This window comes from Abramis brama (genome assembly GCF_963993115.1).
Source record: "Abramis brama genome assembly, chromosome: 22".
In the NCBI taxonomy this organism is placed as follows: domain Eukaryota; kingdom Metazoa; phylum Chordata; class Actinopteri; order Cypriniformes; family Leuciscidae; genus Abramis; species Abramis brama.
In genome coordinates this window covers 10,253,288-10,274,518 of record NC_139984.1, presented here as the reverse complement: position 1 = coordinate 10,274,518, position 21,231 = coordinate 10,253,288, and the positions used below count along the sequence as shown (strand labels likewise).

Genomic DNA, 21,231 nt, shown 5'->3' with positions numbered 1-21,231 from the left:
TGAAACCAAAATAGATGTCATCAGACATCAACTTTGGCCATCTATCCATGAGTGTGTCAGAGAGATCTGTCCTCTCTGAGTTTGCACTATATACATCAACATGTTTTCTCAATAATATCATTAATGTCCTCCTGTCACAGTCACGTGAGTTTTTGCTTCGTTCCAGGAAATGCCCTGCATCACTGTGATGTAACAATATGGGAATTGATATATATCGCAAAGAAAATGTATAGCCATTTTCAGAAAGGTGTGTGTGAACTGGCTTGGTGAAAACTCATGTCAACAATTATTAAAATTGATAAGTTGAGAACACAAATAACATAAATAATCATACATTAATGAGGAACATTATGATTACAGCTGATTAAAATCACATATTACACTGTGACACTCTTTTTTTATTATTATGTATATTTACATGAGTAGACTTTACACCAAACTACCAGTTAAAAATGTCATTACATTTAAAAATAATAATAATAATTAATACTTTTATCCAGCAAGGACTCATTCAATTGACCAAAAGTGACATTTATAATGTTACAAAAGATTTGTATTTCAACTTAACTTCTATTCATTAAAGAATCCTGGATAAAAAAAAATGTAATCATGGTTTCCTCAAAAAAATATGAAGCAGCACAACTGTTTTCATCATATCAGAATGATTTCTGAAGGATCATGTGACACTAAAGACTGGAGTAATGATGCTGAAAACTCAGCTTTGTATCACAGCTATAAATGACTTTTTAATATATATTACAATATTAGTTATTTTTAAATTGTAATAATATTCCACAATATAAATGTTTTTACTGCATTTGATCAAATAAATGCCTTGGTTAGAATAAGAGACTTCTTTCAAAAAAACCTTCAAAAATCTTAACAAAATGCCTTCATATTTTCATAATTTTAAATATGAAAATTTTGTATTTGAAAAACATGCAGAGATATTACTTTAAAAAAAAAAGATTTTATCAAACCAAATAAATGCACACAATATCAAACTGAAAATTGTTTTTATTAATTATCCCACTCTCTGCTCCACAACACTGCTGTAAGATCTCAGTGCAAAGTAACAAACACATAATACTGAACAACACCAGCACACTAGGCAGAGAACAGACCGTCAAACACAAGCACGTGTGATTATCTTGTGTGCCTGAGGCCTTCTTTTGAAATATAATTACATTGAAAGAAGAGCGCTTGGACAAAATCAGCATGATTACTGCATGACAGTTGATATGCGCAGACTCTGGTGTGGATAACTGTGTTTATGGCATATGGGTGTCTAGTGTGGATCTGGCAATGATTCGCTTTCTCATAACAGAGTGAACACTGCTATGTGTGTGTGTGTGTGGTTCTGTAGTGTAGGTGTAGGGCAGTGCTTTTGTATCTGATCAGTTGCTTGTGCTGGAGAGGATATTAAATGACACTTTCATATAACAGTGTGCTTTTATTCTCTTCCGCCTTTGGCAGAAGTCTGGCTTCATTCTCAGGTGGAAGGAACTCAAGATGGTGTCGCCCCCAGATAGGTGTGGTCAAATGCTGCCAACGCTGAACAGAGAGAAACAGAGAATCACTCAATATCCAATCACAGGCCAGAGATTCACACAACTTTTGGTGAGTTTGTGCACGCATTTGTGGATTTCGAAACATTTCTAGCATCAAGAAGTGCACACAAATCCACAGATAGGTGGACTCCGCCCACCATCGACTCAAGCCAATCAGATAACAGCCACACTGTGCAATCAAAGCACGTCCTTGCTACAGCCAATCACATTTTGCTTTACAATCAGGGCAGTCTCGCCCTGAAATAACTTTGCTCATTAGGAAGTCCATAAAAATTGGTAGAACAAAAACAGAGAGCAGAAAGCGTCAATAAGTAGCTGACTAAAAAATATCTGGATTAAACCTTGTGATAAACATGTGAGTTTGTGTAATAGATGAAATTACTGTCACACAACAGCCAACAGCATTTCCCAGTTCTTCAGTCAAGCAGTTTTAACGATGGATATGAGCAGCTCCGTGGATCTAACAATCCATTAAGCATAATAAATAATACTTAAAACATTCATTAAATGTATTACAAAATGATTCCGTTGTTTGTAGAGAATATACGTGGGTTCTTTTTAAATTTGTGACAGGTTGTTGCATTCCAAAAAAGATCATGCATTTAAAAGTGAAATAAGCAATATGAGTTTGGGGTTTATTCACAAATACCACTACCAGCAAATTCTATAATACAGCGGGGGTACAGAATCAGAATTTGGGTCCCCCAAAGAAGCTAAAAAAAGCTTATAGGTGGGGGCCCATAGTTTATGAAAAAGAAGTGGTACAGACAAGGTACACAGTTACCACCTGCAACCAGACGATGGTAAGTGAACTGAAAGCACGCAAAAGCGCACCAGTACATACACATACATCCCAGTAGTCCATGAGAAGGCAGTTATATATTAAATAAAGGTTGATAGATAATATTTTTTTAGTTGTCTTTTAAAGTTGGAGATAGAGGGCAACACCTTAAGTCCATCATCAATCCCGTCCAAATCTGCGGCCCCCTACAGACAACGCTCATACTGGCGCGAACATGTCGGCGATATATACACTATACACTACATTGCCAAAAGTATTGGGACACCCCTCCTAATTATTGAATTCAGGTGATTAATTAATTCCAATCACTTCCATGGCCAGTTGTATAACATCAAGCACTGGGCATGCAGACGCTTCTACAAACATCTGTGGAAGAATGGGTCTCTCTCAGGAGCTCAGTGAACTCAAGCGTGGGACCGTGATAGGCTTCCACCTGTGCAATAAGTCCATTTGTGAAACGTAAAATCATAGGCCACGTAAAATCACAGAGCGGGGTCAGCGAATACTGAGGCGCACAGTGCGCAGAAGTCGCCAACTTTCTGCAGTCAATGGCTTCAGACCTCCAAACTCTGTGTGGCCTTCAGATTAGCTCAAGAACAGTGTGTAGAGCTTCATGGCATGGGTTTCCATGGCCAAGCCGTACATCACCAAGTGCAATGCAGAGTCGGAGGCAGTGGTGTAACGCCACCGCCACTGGACTCTACAGCAGTGGAGACGTGTTCTCTGGAGTGACCAATCACGCTTCTCTGTCTGGCAATCCGATGGACGAGTCTGGGTTTGGCGGTTGCCAGGAGAACGGGACTTGCCTGACAACACTGTGCCAAGTGTAAAGTTAGGTGGAGGGGGGGGTAACGGTGTGGGGCTGTTTTTAAGGGGTTGGGCTTGGCCACTTAGTTCCAGTGAAAGGAACTCTTAATGCTTCAGCACACCAAGACATTTTGGACAATTTCATGCTCCCAACTTTGTGGAATCAGTTTGGGGATGTTCCTGTTCCAGCATGACTGCGCACCAGTGCTCAAAGCAAGGTCCATAAAGACATGGATGAGTGAGTTTGTCCTGACCTAAACCCGATAGGACACCTTTGCGCTAGGACCTCACAAATGCGCTTCTAGAAGAATGGTCAAAAATCCTAAACCTTGTGGAAAGCCTTCCCAGAAGAGTTGAAGCTATTATAGCCGCAAAGGGTGGGCCAACTCCATATTAAACCCTACGGATTAAGAATGGGATGTCATTAAAGTTCATGTGCAGTTCAAGGCAGACGTCCCAAAACGTTTGCCAATAAAGTGTATTTTGTTTTTATATTTATTGGTTAAAACACTTGATCACACTAACAATATTTCATATGAATTAGACTTTATAGTTTTTGATTGTAAAAATTACTTACAGGATCCAAAATAAATGCAAAGATTTATTTTTCAGTTTTGCAAAATTTTAATTTGCATTATCAACTCACAAAACTCCACCTGTGTTGATGCTGAGGCTGGTACCGTTACATCACTGATGGTCATTTGGACTCATATTCATATTATATACATGGTATTATGTCCTATATTTGTGCAAGTAGCGTAAGCGTGGAGTACATCAGAAGTAGAACGGACCCGTTTAATGCCGATGACTTGTCATGTCGTGTCCAGTGACATTATAATGCGCTCTATTTGCTTTTGATATTCTTCAAAATATCTTCTTTTGTGTTCAGCAGAAGAAAGAAGTTCATACAGGTTTGGAACAACTTGAGGGTGAGAGATTATAACTGAAATTTCATTTTTGGGTGAACTATCCCTTTAAGCTCCAACAATCTTTTGGAAACGAGGTGTGTTAACCGCAGCACTTCAGCTCAATTTGAACAAAGCGCCCATAGAATAGTTGCAAAAGGGTTGCAAAATGAATATGTTCCCGCCCCGAGTGTAAAGCAAAACGTGATTGGTTGTAGCGAGAATGTGCTAAGATTGGTCAGCACAATGTGGCTGTCATCTGATTGGCTTGGGTGGAGTCCACCAATCCACAATTGAATGCCAGGCAAAGTTGTGTTTGTGACATAAAAGCATATTTCTGGATACTTCTTTTATTTGCAAATCTCATTTTATTTATTTGTGAATTTGATCCATTTTTGTGAAACTCCTGTATATATTTGTGGATCTCATTTTATTTGTTAGCGAATTTATTAAATATTTGTGAATTTCTTTACATTCATTTGTGGCTCAGAATTTATTTATCTGGAAATATGCAACAAATATAACCCCATACCCCTTACAGAGTAGCTTTTTTCCATGGCAAGCAAAGTAGCAAAACACACACACACACACACACACACACACACATCACAGTCTTACCTCCATGAGAGAGCCTTTGCAGTGCAGCAGTTTGTAGAGGACGGTGAGAGGAATGCAAAGCATGGATGAGAGAGCGAGAAACCAGCCCAGCACCTCACCCCACCACGGGTACACATACACGGCATTATACACTAATCGCTTGTAGTTGACCACATGAAAAAAGAAAACACCCTGCGAAACACAGACACAAACCCCTTTAATACCCTTGGAAGAATGTGAAACCCAGCGTTGATGCATATTGCACGTAAAACCCACCATACACACTACCGGCGTGATGTAAGACCAGCACCACTTCATATATGGCAGAGGACGATAGCCGATCATACAGGCCACGTCGTCCATGAAGCGATCGGCACCTGCAGGGAGAGTCAGAGGACGAGAGTGAGGGGTTTCAGTTTTCGGACTCTATTTGTGCATCTCTGCATGCTCACCATGATTTCCCAAGTACGACATGTTCCTGAATCAATATCCCCGTTGGCATGGGATAACACTCCTATGAACCAGAGGTTCCCGAAACTTTTTTGTCACCCGAAGCCCTTAGATGTGAAATATTCACTTGAAGTATCTGAGATTTAAATTTTTAATATTTCAATAATTTAACAACACATTTGCATGTTCACGGCAGGGTTATAACAAAACTAAAACCATTGGTTCACAGTTCTCTGATGTCGGTTAATGGTCACATGACATGCATGTAAACTACTAAAATATTTTAGTTTTGTAGTAAGTATTTTATTATGTTTGATTTTTATTTTTTATTTAAAAGTGTAAAAAAAAATATTTAGAGAGACATAGAGAAAGAGAGAGAGAGAGAGAAAGCCCCTTTTGTTTATTTCAGTGTTACATTTAATTTTGTTAATTTTTTGAATTTCATCAACTCACTAACCCGTTTGGGAAACCCTGCAATAAACCAATCAGATTTGAGGTTCAGGTTTGAGGCGTCTCTGCTGAGCACCAATAAGGCTTCCTAACTAGTTAAACCAAGCAAGACTTCCTCAGTCAGCTGAGGATTTTAATTTTTAAATTCAAATTTTAAATCCACCGGTTGGGTTTGTCCATATTTGACCCAAACATGGGATGAAACAACCCAGCATTTTTTAGAGTGTAGTACAACCTTGATTGGCTGGTTCAGGTGTGTTTAATTGGGGTTGGTGCTAAACTTTGCAGGACAGTGTCCCTCCAAGAGCACGATTGGACAGCCCTGAGCTAGACCATCATAAACCAGTCTGGACCAGCATGGAAATTCCAACTGTCTTGTTCATCAGGGTTGAATTTTTATAAGGATTATGTTTGTTAGCAATGTTGTCGCAGGACCAACAAAGTATGTTGATCCAGAAACACGTCTTACTCTGCAAAAACTACACATTTTTTTTACCATACACCCAGGCCACCACCACACACTCCCAGAAGGCTTGCCAAAGCAGAGTAATCCCACTCGCTGAGTAATAGTCAAACAGCTGGAACACATACATCCCTCCCTGTACAGAGAGAAAATGTTACCAAAAATACATCCAGGAAACACACTGTGGTGATATGAACTCTACTGAAGCATCACATACTTCACTATGGGCCTCAGACGTACCTCAGTCACCATGGAAAGATCGATAGTAAAGCAGATAAAGCAGCATATTGCAACAACAACTTCCCGACGCAGAGAGCCTATGAATGTCTTTGGGGGAAGCATGTCCATTACTCCAGTTATAAAGCCTTCAACACCAACAAACTGAGAGAGAAAGAGAGAAAACAGAAAAATTAGTCTATTTTAAAAGGAAGCAAATGATCTAACCAAGAAATATGTGGGCAACAAGGACAGCTGAATGTGTCTAACCTCGTTAAACATTGTTGCTAGTCTAAGAGCTCTAAGGCTAATCTGAGGCTTTATGTGAACATTAAGGGGCCGTTCACTCAGGATGTGTTCTTGCATTCCTGTGATATTCTTCGATGGTTGCTTTACGTACACATGCGTCACAGTGACAGAGATTAAATGGCTGAGGTTGGTGGGTTGCTGTACAGTAGTGTTGGTTGCTAGTATGCAATTGTAGTGTGCTTCAAATCTTACAAATATTTCATGATTAACATGCAGTGTCTTAAGTATATTCTTTTAAATATATTATGTAATCAGTACTCATTTTAAAAGTTAGCAAAAGTGTACTTCTTTTTCACAAGGGTAAAGCTGCTTTGCTGAACTTCAAATTAAAAACAGATTAAAAAAATTATATTCTGTTTGATTCTACCGCCTTGTGGTTTTTGAGCACAAGAATGAGCCACTTTAAGGGATAGTTCACCCAAAAATTAAAATTCTGTCATCAATTTTCTCACCCTCAAGTTGTTTCAAACCTGTATGAGTTTCTTTGTTCTGTTGAACACAAAATAAGATATTTTGAAGATATTTTCCATAGTATGGAAGTCAATGGGGTCCAACAACTGTTTGGTTACCAACATATGTTCAGCAGGAGAAAGAAACTCATACAGGTTTGGAACAACTTGAGGGTGAGAAAATTGATGACAGAATTTAAATTTTTGGGTGAACTATCGTTGTAGAAGAAGTTCCAGATACGGTTCAGATAAAGATGTTTTTGTGTAATTTGATGTCTTTTCAGATAACTTTCTTGAGGATTTTCAGAACATTCTGTATGAAATGGATTGTAATTTAATCAGCTTGAGCCTACTAAAATGTATAGCAGGATTTGTCATAAATAAGTGGGTGGGGCCTCACCTGACTGTCCAATCCCAACACCAGAAGCATGAGAAAGAACAGTACCGCCCACAGCGGCGCTAAAGGCATGAGCGACACTGCTTTTGGATAGGCAATAAACGCTAAACCAGGACCTGAGGGAAAAGAAGATCCATATGTTGATGTATCATGGTATTTGCATGGTACTTCAAAGTTTATTCTGGCACAATGGTACAACCATAGTACCAAATCTAGAGGCCTATTGTAATAGTGTTTCATGTAATCTAGGAGAATGAAGGACCAGAGAGTGTGATGAAGACAAACGCATATCTCACCACTTTCTGCCACATTACTGATGTCAACGCCTTGTTCGGCCGCCATGAATCCCAGAACTGAGAAAACAACAAACCCTGCAAAGAAGCTTGTGCCGCTGTTTATAAGAGCCAGAATGAAAGCATCCCTAAATTGAGAGAAATCACCATGGGATTAGCATGTAGAAGGACACGCAACGCACAGGGTTAAACTGGCTGGGTTCTGAACTCATGCAACCTCTGATCTGTGCTCTGATCACATGCATGCAAACATACACGCACTGCTGTCCCACAGGGATACTGCGGGATTATGAAGCCATAAAGAAAAAAACACTCAAACATTTTTTTTGGCAGGAGGCCTTTGTGTCATTACTGTGTTTATATACAGACAAAACAACAATAAACTATTCTCTGTACAACACAATACATACAGTCGGGAACAAAAGTCTAGAGCTTTATTGTATCTTCATTACATATTTATAGTGGAAACATGTAATATATATATACAGTGCAATGCATAAGTGAATACACCCATGCTAAAGTTGACTAAAAAGAGGAATAAAAAATCATATTTTGGAAATTGAACTTAATGCCTTAATTTAAAAAATTAGGAAAAATCCAACCTTTAAGGACACCAATTTTCTTTGTGAATGAATAATGTATCGTAAATAAATAAATGTTCTTCCTTAAAATACATGGTGCATAAGTGAGTACACCCCTATGTTAAATTCCCATAGAGGCAGGCAGATTTTTATTTTTAAGTATTTTTTTTAAAAAATTTTTAGGATACTATGCATCCTGATAAAGTTCCCTTGGCCTTTGGAATTAAAATAGCCCCACATCATCACATAGCCTTCACCATACCTAGAGATTGGCATGATTTTATTTCAGTTAGCCTAAAAGCTAGATTGATTTGCATTGAGAGATGATCTTATGGAAAGTACCCCATGCCAATCTCTAGGTATGGTGAAGGCTATGTGATGATGTGGGGCTATTTTAATTCCAAAGGCCAAGGGAACTTTATCAGGATGCATAGTATCCTAAAAAAAAATAAAAAAAAATACTTAAAAATAAAAATCTGCCTGCCTCTATGGGAATTTAACATAGGGGTGTACTCACTTATGCACCATGTATTTTAAGGAAGAACATTTATTTATTTACGATACATTATTCATTCACAAAGAAAATTGGTGTCCTTAAAGGTTGGATTTTTCCTAATTTTTTAAATTAAGGCATTAAGTTCAATTTCCAAAATATGATTTTTTATTCCTCTTTTTAGTCAACTTTAGCATGGGTGTATTCACTTATGCATTGCACTGTATATATATACCGTATATATTGTTTTTTTTTTCATGTAATAGTATATATTATAATACACTATATTGCATATTAGGGAGAATAAATTGAGTAATCTTGTAAAAATCATATATATATAAAACATAAAATCAATTGAATTGCTTCACTGTGGAATTTTTCCTTTTTTCAATAATGTAATGTTATATAATATATTATACTATATTATATATAAGCAAAATTCAAATAAATGTTATAATCTTGTTCAAAATCATATTTACAAAAACATATTAGGCTCATATTTATTTACACTTTTGATGTCCATCAATATGCAGACCAATCGAAATCCACATAAACCTACTCTTATACAGTATAATGATCACAAAGTTGAGATATAGCATTATGGAAAAATCCTTGTGTGTGTGTGTGTGTGTGATATTCTGCTTACTGGTAGCAGTTGTTGTTGAATCGGTTGTAGCTCCCAAGGGCTGTCAGGGCCCCCAGACCGATCGCATAAGAAAAGAAGATCTGTGTGGCGGCGTCAATCCATACCTGCCATCATAATTGTCACGACAACAATAAGTATATAACCATGTCACTTGGCTCTAGTTATTGCTTTAAACATTCAGAACATGGGTAAATCTTTGCTAACCAGCTGAAAAAGATTTCTAAAAATACCTTTGAGATTTGAGTTCATTTTAATGGCAGCATTGCATTTACACTTCTATCACCTTCAGAGCTTAATTCTGTTTCAAAAGAGTAACTATTTGCTACTCTTGAATGCACAAGCACATTTTAAGTGACCAGTAAGACATTTTTTTTATATATATATTTTTAGCATTTTTAGCTGGGTTATTATCAGGCCTTGACATTGACATCAACTTTTTTGCTCATCAGCCACTGTGGCTAGTGTTTTTTCAAAGTTACTAACTACTCAGCATTTTCACTGGCCACAATTTTGACATCGATACCATGGGGAAAACTGACATATAGATATCTGTAATATTATTTCATAATTTGGCAGCAGGTATATGAGGCTGCTGTTACTTTAAGACCTGATGCATGGATCTATTATACTGTTACTGTTCACTTAAAACTGACTGTATTTACATGAATACTCGCCAAGACTGGCATTCTGACTTTATTTTGTGTGTATTTGACAGTTTATAAGCACAATAAGCAGTAAAAATAACTCAATTTAGTACTGAGAGGTGGCTTTATGTGCTGCACTTTGGGTGTGAGCACAAAATCTGCGGGAATGAGTAAAATTATGCGCAATACTAGAATAAAATGAGTACTGGAAGTATTTCAGATATTTCAGTATCAATATGTATCGAAAAATCTATATTTTTGGCAACACTACATTGCACTTAGTTTATTTCAGATGCCTTTGAAACTAAAATTGAAAAATGTATATATTATATATAAAATTCAACCCGCCTAGTGGCTAGTACTGCTGAAATCCACCCGCATTTGGTGGGTATTCATGTAAAGCCCTGGTTATTATACTTAACTAAAACCAAAAAAAAACAAAACCATAAAAAACATTGTTGTTTACTTGACATAAAACATTAACTGAAATAAAAATAAAATGGTCACATTTTAGATTAGGGTTCAATTCTCACTATTAACTAACTATTAACTATGACTTTTGCCTCTAAACTCCTATTACTGCTTATTAATAGTTAGTAAGGTAGTTGTTAAGTTAGGTATTGGGTGGATTAAGGGATGTAGAATATGGTCATACAGAATAATGCATTAATATGTGCTTTATAAGTACTAACACACGGCCAATATCCTAGTAATATGCATGCTAATAAGCAACTACTTCATAGTGAGAATTGGACCCTAAACTAAAGCATTAACCAAAATATGAATAAAACTTATAATAGTATTTCAATGATACTAAAATAACACTGATTGACAGGCATTGATCTTGATTCACAATTTATATGGGCCAAAACAAGTCTTTAAAAACCCCATCTCTATACTGACTTGTTTAAATTTTACATTCAAATTGTATCTACGAAATGTGGAATTGCCTGGATATACTTGCCGTAGAATCAGGCACACATAAAAACTAAACCCGTGCAGACAGCCTCTCACCTGTGCCTCGGAGAGTTTGCCCCAGTTGGGTTTCAGGTAGTAAATAATGCCATTAAGAGCTCCTGGCAGTGTGATTCCATTAACAAACAAGACCACCAGGACCAGATATGGGAACACAGCTGTGAAATATACAATCTGCACACACATATAGACACATTACTACACCTCACTCTTATTTCCCCACCTAAAGGTAAAATCCCTGTACCTGAAAAATCATCACAGGCTCATGTTTATTATCACAGTACCTTTTCTCTGACAGTCGAGCACAGGAAGAAAAACACAGCACGCAAACATATCCGCTGGGAGAGCTAATAATCGGCTTACACGCGGACAGCGCTCTGGCCTCTGATCTAATTTCTCATGTTCGCAACAAACATTCATAATGGTTCGACTAATGTGTGTGTGTACAGTAAGTGTACGTAAGGGATAATGTACAGTCAGCCAATCATTACCACAAAATAAACCCTAGCAGGGTGAACAGGACCTCGACGCGAATCAGATAATGACCATCTGACTGTACATTATCCCACTTATTACACATCTAGTTACCAAATAGATGCATGAAATATTGATTAGAGTACTTGCAGATTAGCTAAAACTTCCAATAAGAATGGCCATTACAACATTACAAAACAAGCAGCAAGGAAAATGCTGCAACAATAGTAAAATACTTATTTGTATATTGTATATTTGTGTATTATATTTATATACAGTACCATTCAAAACTTTTTTTTTTTAAACATGTTTCTTATGCTCACCAAGGCTGTATTTATTTAATCAAAAATACAGTAAAAAACAGTGATACTGTGAAATATTATTATAATTTAAAAATGTAATTTATTCCTGTGATTAAAGCTGAATTTTCAGCATCATTACTCCAGTCTTCAGTGTCACATGATCCTTCAGAATATGATCATTCTAATATGATGATTTGATGCTCAATGAAAATGTTTATTATTATTATCAATGTTTGATTCCATTTCTCAAAAAACAGTTAAAAAACAGCATTTATTTAAAATATAAATCTTTTATAACATTATAAATGTCTTTACTGTCACTTTTGATCAATTTAATGCATCACTGCAGAATAAAAGTATTTATTTTTTTCAAAAAATATAAAATAAAGTCTTACTGACCCCAAACTTTTGAACGGTAGTGTATTTTTTTGTAGACATGTTAGCACTCAGTTCCTTGTTCTTGAGTTCCGTGTTTTTGTTTCCTTGACTAAACTGATGACTCTTAAGCTTCTAGCCATCATCTTTCACAAACATATAAAGTATTATTACCTTTCCGGCGGATTTAATCCCCTTCCAGATGCAGAAGTAGACGATGACCCACGTAGCAAGTAGGCACAAGACCAAGTAACCGCTGATGTTACCCACTTCATCCAAACCACCAGATAGACGCAGTACTTTACGCCTGATCAAGAAAGAAACATTTTGTCAAACTACTTTAACCTGGCTTTTCCAAAAATTAAGCAAAAAGGTTTGAGAGACCATGTTATATTGTAAATGTTATCACAGCTAATGAGCGCACAGCTATTGATAATATAGCAAAGCCTTGTTGCATCTGCAAATGGTTAATACACAACATTTACTGATTTACTGTCATTCAAATTCTGTCATATATTTAAAAATGAGTATCTGTACTATTATGCAAATTAAGTGCAGTGATATATACAGTAGGTGAACAGGTGTTTCGCATCATTACTTTTGGAACAGCTGGAATGCTGTATTGACCAATCAGTATCCAGGGTCAGTTTGTTTTTTATAATGCAGATTTAGTCGTCATCATTTACTCAACCTGTATGACTTTCTTCCTTCTGCTGAACACAAAAGAAGATATTTTGAAGAATGTCAGTAACCAAACAGTTGATGGTCAGCACTGACTTCCATAGTACTTTTTTTTCTCTACATACTATGGAAGTCAATGGCGACCATAACCTGTTTGGTTACTGACATTCTTCAAAATATCTTCTTTTGTGTTCAGCAGAAGAAAGAAATGGAACAACTTGAGGGTGAGTAAACGGTGACAGAATTTTCCTTTTTGTGTGAACTATAGCTTTAACAGCTCATCTGATGGCACAGCACTTTGACAAATGTCTCATCAAATCTGTGCCAGGGCAAAATCAGATTTGAAAACATTTAAAAGACACTTACTCCCAGAACTCCATTACAGATGATCTCAAACCCGCAGGCTCCAGGCAGCTGGCACTGTGGTTGAGGGAGGAGACGTTAAGAGGGGAAGGGGACAGTGACTGATTGAAACACACCCGGCTGAAGTTGGTGGTACAGTTGACAGTGTTCCACTCATGTCCACACGTGGCCCACGGCAGAGGAGAAGTGAAGGAGTGAGCCAGAAAGTACAGGCCCCATACCAGAACCATGATGTAGTAGGTGTTGCAGAAGAACACAATCACCATTGATGCCAGACCAAGACCTAGAGGAAAAGAAAGATATTCCCCCTGCTCCAGTACATGCTGTGTCTCACGCTGGACAATAATAAAACCCAGACAGATCAATATTCGGTTTTACCATTAAAAATTCAAGACAATTGCTGGCAGGACCAGAAATGGATCTCTTTGTGGCTGTTGTAAAGGTTGGGGTGCGCGTACAAATACATCTGGCTATTAATAATACTCCACCTTTAAAAAGAGGCGCGATGTTCCATGTGGCGACCCCACCCTGTTTCATGAACTGACCCAGAGCGATCTCCAGGAAGAACACTGGAATACCCCCAAAAAACACCATCAGAATGTAGGGGATCAGAAACACACCTGCAACACACAGGAAATGAACAAATATATCAGGAAAAACGTTTCATCTAAATGACACAGTAAGGGCACGACTACCCTCCATAATATATAAAAGAGTGCTTATTGCAGAATAATACACTTCAAAAGAATATACTTCAGTGTGAAATTAATGTAATGTTTTCAGACACTTCACAACACTCCACTCTGACGTCAGTCGAACCCAGGAGCGCACCAAAAGTGCTAGTGTGAAAGCAGCCTAAGAATGTGTTAACACACTTTATTCACACAATTCATTTGAAGTTTCCAATGAAATATAAATGCAACACGGACCAAATACATGTAAACAATCCAAAAACAGGACATGATGTCACAAGATGTGACCCTAAAAAGAATGTTTTTTTTTGGTCAGGAACAAACGAACCAAGCGAACCGAACTACAAGTGTGAACACACCCTTAAAGTTCGGTTCTCTTGGTTCTTTTGGTCTGGACCAAAAAAGAAAGTTACACAGTTAGGTCTGGTTCACTTCGCATTCAAACATTTTTAAAACTTAACCTAAAGATACAATACACAAAAATAAACGGCTTTTAGAACATATATTTTGCGAACCGAACATCCAATGGGCAACACCACGACTATGATGAGAAGGAACAGGTATGCTTGAGCATTATGTTCGTTTTTAGGGTCGCATCTTGTGACATCACGTACTCTTTTTGGTTAATTAAGGTCTTTGGTCCATGTTGCGTTCATATTTCTGTCCAACGCCACCAAGGTTAATTTAGAAGCAGACGCTTGTTTGATGCGCACCAGGGTTCAGAAGGCAGCGTTCACACTTGAATGAACCGCACTAACAAAGCAATCACACTAGAGTCTGTTTTAATCAAACCAAACCTGCCGAGTGTGAACACACCGTTACACTTTATTTAAGATGACACTGTTACAGTGTAATTACACAAATAAGTACTAATTAACATGACTTAACATTATGCACTTACTATAGGGTTCATGTTAGGGTTTGGTTTAGGGTTAGATGCTTGTAATTAGAGTTGTCGAAAAAGTACAGACTTCGGTACCAAGCGGGTACTGATTTTTTTTTAACTTTGAGTGTTGAGTGGAATCGTAAACACCTCCGATTGGCCATTGTGTTCACACGCTCATCGGATATGTCTGTGATATATGACGCACTGGAGTGTTTAAAGGCACACGAAAGTGTTTGAAAGTGATTTAAAAAACGGGAGTGGGAGTGTTTGAAAACACAAGCAGGACTGGTCCGCTGATAGACGCCTGCTTTCAAAAGCTCCCGACTGTATGTGTAAGCGCTTTGTGAAGAGCATCAATATTGATGTATATTTACAACATGTTTTTGAAGCGCTGATCATTGTAGCCAATCACAGACATATCCGATGAGCGCGTGAACACAATAGCCAATCAGAGGTGTTTACGATTCCGCTCAACAGCGCTCAAAGAGTCACATTTTTTAAATTTCAGTATTAAGTTCAGTATTCAGTATTAATATTAAGGTGTAACTAGACCTATAGTAACGTGTAACTACAGCTTAAAAATAAAGTGTGTAGAAACATTGCCATGACAGTGTACTCTCTTTAAAGGAATAGTTCACTTAAAAATGGAAATTCTGTCATCATTTACTCACCCTCAAGTTGTTTCAAATGATGACAGAATTTATCTATACCTTTAAGTACACTCACTGTAAAAAATGATCGTAATTTTAACGGTAAAAGACTGTAAAAATGCTACAGTGAAAAACTGTTAATTGGTTAACAGAAAGTTTCCGTACTATATACGGTAAATAACTGTGATAGATCTAATGGTACATTTAATGTAATTTTACTGTAAAATACCGTTAAATTTACAGTTTTTGAAAGTGAAAAAGAACAACTCATTGTATAATTTACAGTGAAAAACCGTAAATTGACATTCCCACAAATTCCCTGTGTGACACTTCACATTTGATGTATTTTTGTTGAAATAACTATGTTTCTTCATAGTTTTCTTTGTTTTTTCTAATCAGTTATGTCCATTAGGGTTTTATGTTACATTTAATGTTGTTGCATTAATGTTTATTGCATTTTAAAAATTTCATGTGTGTTACCGTGATGGTGTTTAATGTTTGTGTGAATGACACTGTGCAGCTTATATTAGTATTAACTTTCTTGTGGAAGAGCTGCTTGTGATGAGCTTTGATTGATCATGTGACTATCATCACTGCTGTGATTGGTGGTTATTAGTGTATTATGGTACAAAACAGATATTAATACTTCAATAGGACTAAATTCACATTATATCAGATAATAAAATACGGTTTATTACTGTAAATTTTAAGTCAAGTCTGTAAAACCAATAATGGGTTGCTACCGTATTTTTGACGGTAAAGTTCTGGCAACCACAGCTGCCGGTTTTTTACCGTAAAAATCACGGTTACATTTTTTACAGTGCTTAAGTGCCCTTTTATTTCATTAACATTATATTATCTGAAAGTACTGTTTATATATATATATATATATATATATATGAAGAGTTCAGATGCAAAAGCCTCTAAGTGCCATCTGAAATTTTCTTCTAGAATGATCATTTTTATCAAGCTTGTATATTTAAGTTCAATAATTTCACTTAAATAGCAATGCAAATTACCTATTAATTGTCATTTAAGTGAAATTATTGAACTTAAATATACAAGCTTTATAAAAATGATCATTCTAGAAGAAAAATTCAGATGGCACTTAGAGGCTTTTGCATCTGAACTCTTCATATATATATATATATATATTTTTTTTTTTTTTTCTAAGTACACTTTAAGTGCACATAAAATACAATTAAGCGCACTTCTTTTTAACAAGGGTAATAATGTCTGTAGCTTAGTTCTTAAAAGGATAGTTCACCCAAAAATGAAAATTCTGTCATCATTTACTCAATGTCATTCTATTCCAAACCTGTATGACTTTCTTTCATCTGTGGAACACATAAGAATATATTATTATTCCAAACAACACTAGACCCCATTAACTTTCACTTTTTTTGTGTTCAGGTTTAGAATGACATGAAATGTTCAGTATATGATGACAAAATTTACATTTTTGGCTGTACTATCCCTTTAAGTAAACTTTTCAAATGTGTATGTGTATGAGAGAGAGAGAGAGAGCGAGAGAGAAAGATATATTATGTCTCCCTCGCTAATCATGTTGTTTACTAACAGATAAAGAATCCAGAGGTTTAGTATCAACTCCATATACACAACTGACACTGTTCTTGAGATGGCCTTATGACACTGACGCTGGCTTGTTAACATGCTTCAGCTGGCACGAAAAAACAGAAAGTGAAGGGGGAACAAAAAAGCAGATAACTCTGAGCAGCGTAGGCTACATCACCACCTTCATACGTCAGAAGATCTGCTCAGACGGTTAATGTTACAAGAGAGGGAGAGGAGAACAAAGAACAGAGTGCCACTTCTTCAACCTTTGATAAACTCAGGCCATTAGTACATTAGACAGCCATTGTCCTTCCTCTTTCTTCCTGTCTGTTAGGCCCACGTTTATTTTTCTCAGCGCTTTGACCTTCTGACTTATCTCTACCGGCAGATACTTCATTACATTTCAGATATTTGCCTATTAGTCTTAGGAGTGTGTATGACAGAACAACAGAAGGTTTTATGATGTTTCCTTTTCTTTTTTTTACTCCGGGTCTCTGCCTGATCATTAATAATAAAGTGCAGCAATGCAAATCTCAAGTTTTCAATGTGGTCTCAAAACTTTTAGACCCAACTGTTAGATATGATTATATGTGTGAGTATCTCACCTCCTCCGTTCTTATAACAGAGGTAAGGAAACCTCCAGACGTTTCCAAGGCCAACGGCAAATCCAACACAGGACATGATGAAGTCCATTTGTCTGCTCCATGTTTGTCGTTCTGGATGCCCCAGTTCTGTGGTGGGGTCGCCTGTATCCGCCAAACCCACGCAGACACTGGGCTCAGTCACCTCTGTGTTAGACCCCTCAGTCTCTGACACCAAAGGACGGGCGACTTCTGCCTCCTCCTGAGATTCATCCTCGCACGTGCTTCCATCATCTGAGGGAGAGATGAACATGATTTTGTCAATGTTTGACCTTCTTTTGCTTTAATGACAGCATAATTTGTGCTGATATGAAGTCTATATATATAGATATCATATGTATAATATACAGTATATATAAATTGAATGCAAGTGCACCCATACAGCATGAGGGTTTGATTGTTTGCTGTGCTCCTATGACATCAGTGGCAGTTTTATGCATGTCAGAGATGCAGCTGAATCCAGATTGGAGCGGATTGAAGTGTTGACTGTGTGTTTGAGAGAGAGCACGTGTAAGGAAGAAAGTGAAAGAGAGACAGGTAAAAACATGAAGAGACCACCATATCCGGATCCTGATCGGACACATCAATAGTACTGCTAATGGAAAGATACATCACACCACACACCATTCTGATTCCTTTCGATATCAGTTTTTAGATAATATTTTATGTTAAAAACCAAAGCCCTTAAAATGCATTTTTGTTATTATCAAACAAACATAAAGTCATTCTTACTGGAGAAATGCTCTTCTGGCGACATACCGCGCGCTGGACAGCAGGAGCGTCGCGCGCCCAAGAATCGACTAATAATAACCGTTATTAACGTTTTTATTTATTTATTTATTTTCAGTTCGCGTTGTTCAGTGCTTTTCCGTGGGGGTGCTGTCTGGTTGTTTAAATAAATTGATCTTCAGCAGAAGGTTGATAAGATTGAGCTCCAAATTACAATAATTGACGTGCGTCGCAGGCAGACGAGGAATAAGAGGGTCTCAAAAGCAGTCGACAAAGCACTTGAAGGTCAGCCTGAAGAATCGCATGGATGTCGGTTAAACGAGAATGATAGTAAGTCTTAGGGAATCTCCCGGTTTGGTAAAGTAATATAACGGGAAAGCAGGTGTTATGCTGGCGCCTGTCTCGTTGGATTTTACACTGCTCTAGGCGTCAGCGCTCAGCTCGCAGCGTCCCGGCTGTAACGCTCGACGCGGCGCTGTGATTGGCTGATGGACGTGCGGTCGTCTGTGATTGGCTGATGTCCGATGAAGTCAGTCACACAAACGCGTACCTGACTGGAGACGCGTACTGATACAAACTAGTATGCATCTACACTCTTCTAGAAAAGTACATAGGTATGCATTGCTGTCGAGGAATGTCAGAAGATTACTGTGTTGGACTTGTGAATAGCAGAGATAAACTGCAAGCCTGACTAAATACAGAAACGCATCGAGTGAGCAACTCATGAAGTCATCAATGCTGGTTTAATTTGAGTACACTGGGTTGATTATTAGCTTGAGGACCTGGTGAAAAAGGAAGAATAAATGTGGTTTGGTAAAAAGGAACCTGCATTGAACCTGGACTTAAACCTTCTTGTTTAACTGTTGCCTTTGGACTTTCAGCATGCTATACAGTTTTTTTAATAATAATAAATATATGTGTCTGATGAAGCCTTCGAATTGGGTCAAAATGTTGTTGTTTTTAAAGAAATATAGTTACATTTATGTTTGTAGAGTGAGTTCACTTTGGACCTTAAGAACTCCCTTTAGACCCACTTTACCCAAGTAGTTTGCATTGTACTGAAGTGGATATAAAAGGTATTTTGCCAATGCTATTCACTGGCAGAAAATGTCATAATATATAGGCCTACAGTGCATAATACATACAAGCACAGCCAAACAGCTGCGAGAAACTATTCGTGAGTCACCAAAAGCCCCAAAATTCCATAAACTCTGTATTAAGCCTCAAGATCCAGGGGTATTAAAGGATCTTTTGCAATAAGAGCTTATACGCAGGTCTCTCGAGTTCCCTCAGCGGCAACAGTACAGGAGAAATAAAACTAAAGAAAGACTATACACACACACACATATGCCATACTTGAAAACAAGATCATAGATCATAGCATAGATCAAGATCATAGCACAAAAGAAGTGTCATAGCTTTCAGAGAATAGGCTATAGCTCTCTTGAAGTACAAACAGGAACTATTAGGTTTCTAAAATGAGATGACTATCAAATTGCTGTTAGAATCCCTTGAGGATGCATACGTGCATTTCTATAATCGTGCCTCTTGAGTTTCAAACTATCTAAAATATCACTGCCAGACCTGGACCACTCAAAAGACAGGACACCTCATTTATTATATATATATATATATATATATATATATATATATATATATGTATGAAGACTTCAGATGCAAAAGCCTCTAAGTGCCATCTGAAATTTTCTTCTAAAATGAGCATTTTTATCAAGCTTGTATATTTAGGTTCAGTAATTTCACTTTAATGACACTTAATAGGTCATTTTCATTGCCATTAAAGTGAAATAATTGAACATAAACATACAAGCTTGATAAAAGATTTTAGAAAAAATGTCATATGGCACTTAGAGGCTTTTGCATCTGAAGTCTTCATATATATATATATATATTTATTGTCAACATATTACAACTAACCCTTACTACTCTTGTGATTTATGTTTAAAATGGGCACCAAAAATGTAAGGATTTGGTCTGTATGGGCACCATATAATATTGTGAATTTTGGCCATGTTATAGTTAACCCAAAACAGAAAATTATGTCATCATTTACTCACCCTCAAGTTGTTCCAAACCTGTTTCTTTCTTCCATTGAACACAAAAGAAGATATTTTGAAGAATGCTGGTAACCAAACAGTTAATGGACCCCATTGACTTCCATAGCATGAAAAAAAAAAAAAAAAAAAAATCTATGGAAGTCAATGGGAACTATAAACTGTTTGGTTGCTGACATTCTTCACAATATCTTCTTTCATGCTCAGAAAGTTTGTCATCAGACCAATCTGAAGGATTCATGAGATATTGTTAACTTGCAGAGCGTCTTCTGTATTATCTCAAGACACTTATCTTATTCTGTATTAACACAAGACACAAGTGTAATAAAATAAGTTTTATTTAAAAAAAAAAAAAGATAAAGAAGAGTAAATCAACATTAACTACAACTACTAAATTAATACCGTGAATGATAAAGGAATAAAATGCACAGTATGCATAAAATATACAAGTGATTAAGTGGGGTGTGGCTATGGCTATTTTCCATTATCCTATGGAAAGATAAATTGATGTTCCTCTGAAACTAATAAGGTGAAGATCCTTATTATACATCAAACAAATGAATGAAATATTATTTGTTATTCACTAGAATCAGTTATATTACCTCTAATGTAAATTAGAAAATCATATACTGATAATATACAGCAATGCCAAGGTCTCTGAGGTTTGGTAGAGTGATATTTAAGTTCCAGGTGGTCGAGTGAGCAGTCTGATGGCGGTGACGTCTTCCACCGGACGGGTTCTG

At 37.0% G+C, this 21,231-nt stretch overlaps 1 protein-coding gene across 2 annotated transcripts; it reads right to left on the bottom strand.

The window, feature by feature from the left end:
• Positions 1–1,002: 1,002 nt before the first annotated feature.
• On the bottom strand, positions 1,003–18,866 carry LOC311073091 (sodium- and chloride-dependent creatine transporter 1). 2 transcript variants are annotated; one of them, XM_084098533.1, is made up of 15 exons: positions 18,420–18,866; positions 18,070–18,173; positions 17,652–17,921; positions 13,732–13,863; positions 13,247–13,526; positions 12,374–12,506; positions 11,088–11,222; positions 9,430–9,533; positions 7,713–7,837; positions 7,420–7,532; positions 6,286–6,426; positions 6,079–6,181; positions 4,959–5,059; positions 4,704–4,874; positions 1,003–1,554 (listed from the first exon to the last, which is right to left on the bottom strand). In XM_084098533.1, the coding sequence occupies exons 2-15, from the start codon at positions 18,125–18,127 to the stop codon at positions 1,423–1,425; spliced, it is 1,998 nt and encodes a 665-aa protein (XP_083954659.1). In that variant the 5' UTR covers positions 18,128–18,173; positions 18,420–18,866; the 3' UTR covers positions 1,003–1,422. The 2 variants fall into 2 exon arrangements, with proteins under 2 accessions (XP_083954659.1, XP_083954660.1); XM_084098534.1 differs by lacking the exon at positions 18,070–18,173 and having other exon boundaries at positions 18,420–18,839.
• Between the last annotated feature and the right edge of the window lie 2,365 nt (positions 18,867–21,231).